Source organism: Nanorana parkeri, unplaced genomic scaffold (genome assembly GCF_000935625.1).
Source record: "Nanorana parkeri isolate BGI_ZX_2015 unplaced genomic scaffold, ASM93562v1 scaffold2856, whole genome shotgun sequence".
NCBI classification, from domain to species: domain Eukaryota; kingdom Metazoa; phylum Chordata; class Amphibia; order Anura; family Dicroglossidae; genus Nanorana; species Nanorana parkeri.
Window position 1 is genome coordinate 11,303 of NW_017309124.1, and position 1,220 is coordinate 12,522.

General features: G+C 46.4%; 1 protein-coding gene across 1 annotated transcript in view; it reads left to right on the forward strand.

The window, feature by feature from the left end:
• ARAP1 (ArfGAP with RhoGAP domain, ankyrin repeat and PH domain 1) overlaps nucleotides 1-1,220 on the forward strand; it is a gene marked incomplete at its 5' end in the record, with an annotated part of 27,487 nt that overhangs the window by 10,739 nt on the left and 15,528 nt on the right. Inside the window, one exon of the mRNA XM_018574279.1 lies at nucleotides 728-862. Within this exon, the coding sequence (XP_018429781.1) occupies nucleotides 728-862 (135 nt within the window). The remainder of the gene's footprint in view (nucleotides 1-727; nucleotides 863-1,220) is intronic.

Below are 1,220 nucleotides of genomic sequence, written 5' to 3' on the forward strand. Positions count from 1 at the left end.
TTTTTTTTTTTGCACACTCTAAAGTCAGTTTCAGTCGCTTTGTAACAGCTCTCAAGCACCCGCTATATATATTCCCATTAGAGGGCGGGCGGGCTGCTAGGATTCTGCTCTCCATAGAGAATAAGGGTCAGTTTGCATGTTGTTTGGTGGCGTTCTTTGTGCCTCTTTGTGATTTATGTGCCTCTGTGAACTTTGAAGATACATTTCTCCACAATACCCATAGCTACAGAGGTAATCGAAGGGCTTGCTCTAAATTGCTGTTATAAACTCTTCAATGGGCAGAGTCTGGGTGCAGGTTCACATTAGTGCTGTCTATAGGAGACGCACAGTGCCTCATAATGCTGCAAGTGACATAAAGGCTTAGACTTTGGAGCGACAGGATGTCATTGGTGTATAGAGGACAGGTGCTCTTTAAAGGGGAGGGTACGACCACTGTGTTCCGGCAGAAAAAAAAAAAAAAATCTCCTTGGATTTCGGCCCAGTGAACGCTGATTAGAAGTTACAGCGCAAAATGCAGACAGCGGGCACCTTGTGACTGGTGGCACAATGTCGCCATTGTACGCTGTGTCGCTGCTTCTCTGCTGCTCTGCTGACATCTTGTGGTGAAGGTTGGTACATATTGAAGTCTTTGTAAAACAATAAGGAGTTACGTTCTATGATGTTGGTGTTTTGGAGACTCTGAGCTTTTGACCCATTGAAGGCTTATGTTATCTTCTTCTCCTGGCAGAGACGCCCCGTCTGGATTTTGGGACAAATCTAGAGAAGCAATATTACGTCATGCACCACTCCATCACTCATAATGGATACCTCTACAAGACCTCGTCCATGGCTAAACCGGTCACTGACAGGAAGGCCAAGGAAGGTAAGTCCAGAGGGCCGTCCGAGGGGGACGAGGGACATCGATTCAGTGGAAGAATCGGGGCCTGGTTTATACTTCCTTCCCTTCTAGGCCAAGGGTGTGTGTGTCATAGTGCCGCTATATAAATCGACTGACCGGTCTTAGTGTCATGCTACAAGATCGGACACCATCTCTCCCATTGGAAGGTTTACCCTCCTTTCCTGTTCCGGTAACAAAATGATTTCCCGCCACTTTGTGCTCTGATGACCCCCAGGATAAATAGAGGGAGTGATTCTCCCCAGCGGTAGCGCAGCAATAACAACCTGAAGTTTACAATACTTACCGACTCCATCCAAAGCAAAAAATATATTTCTATATCTGG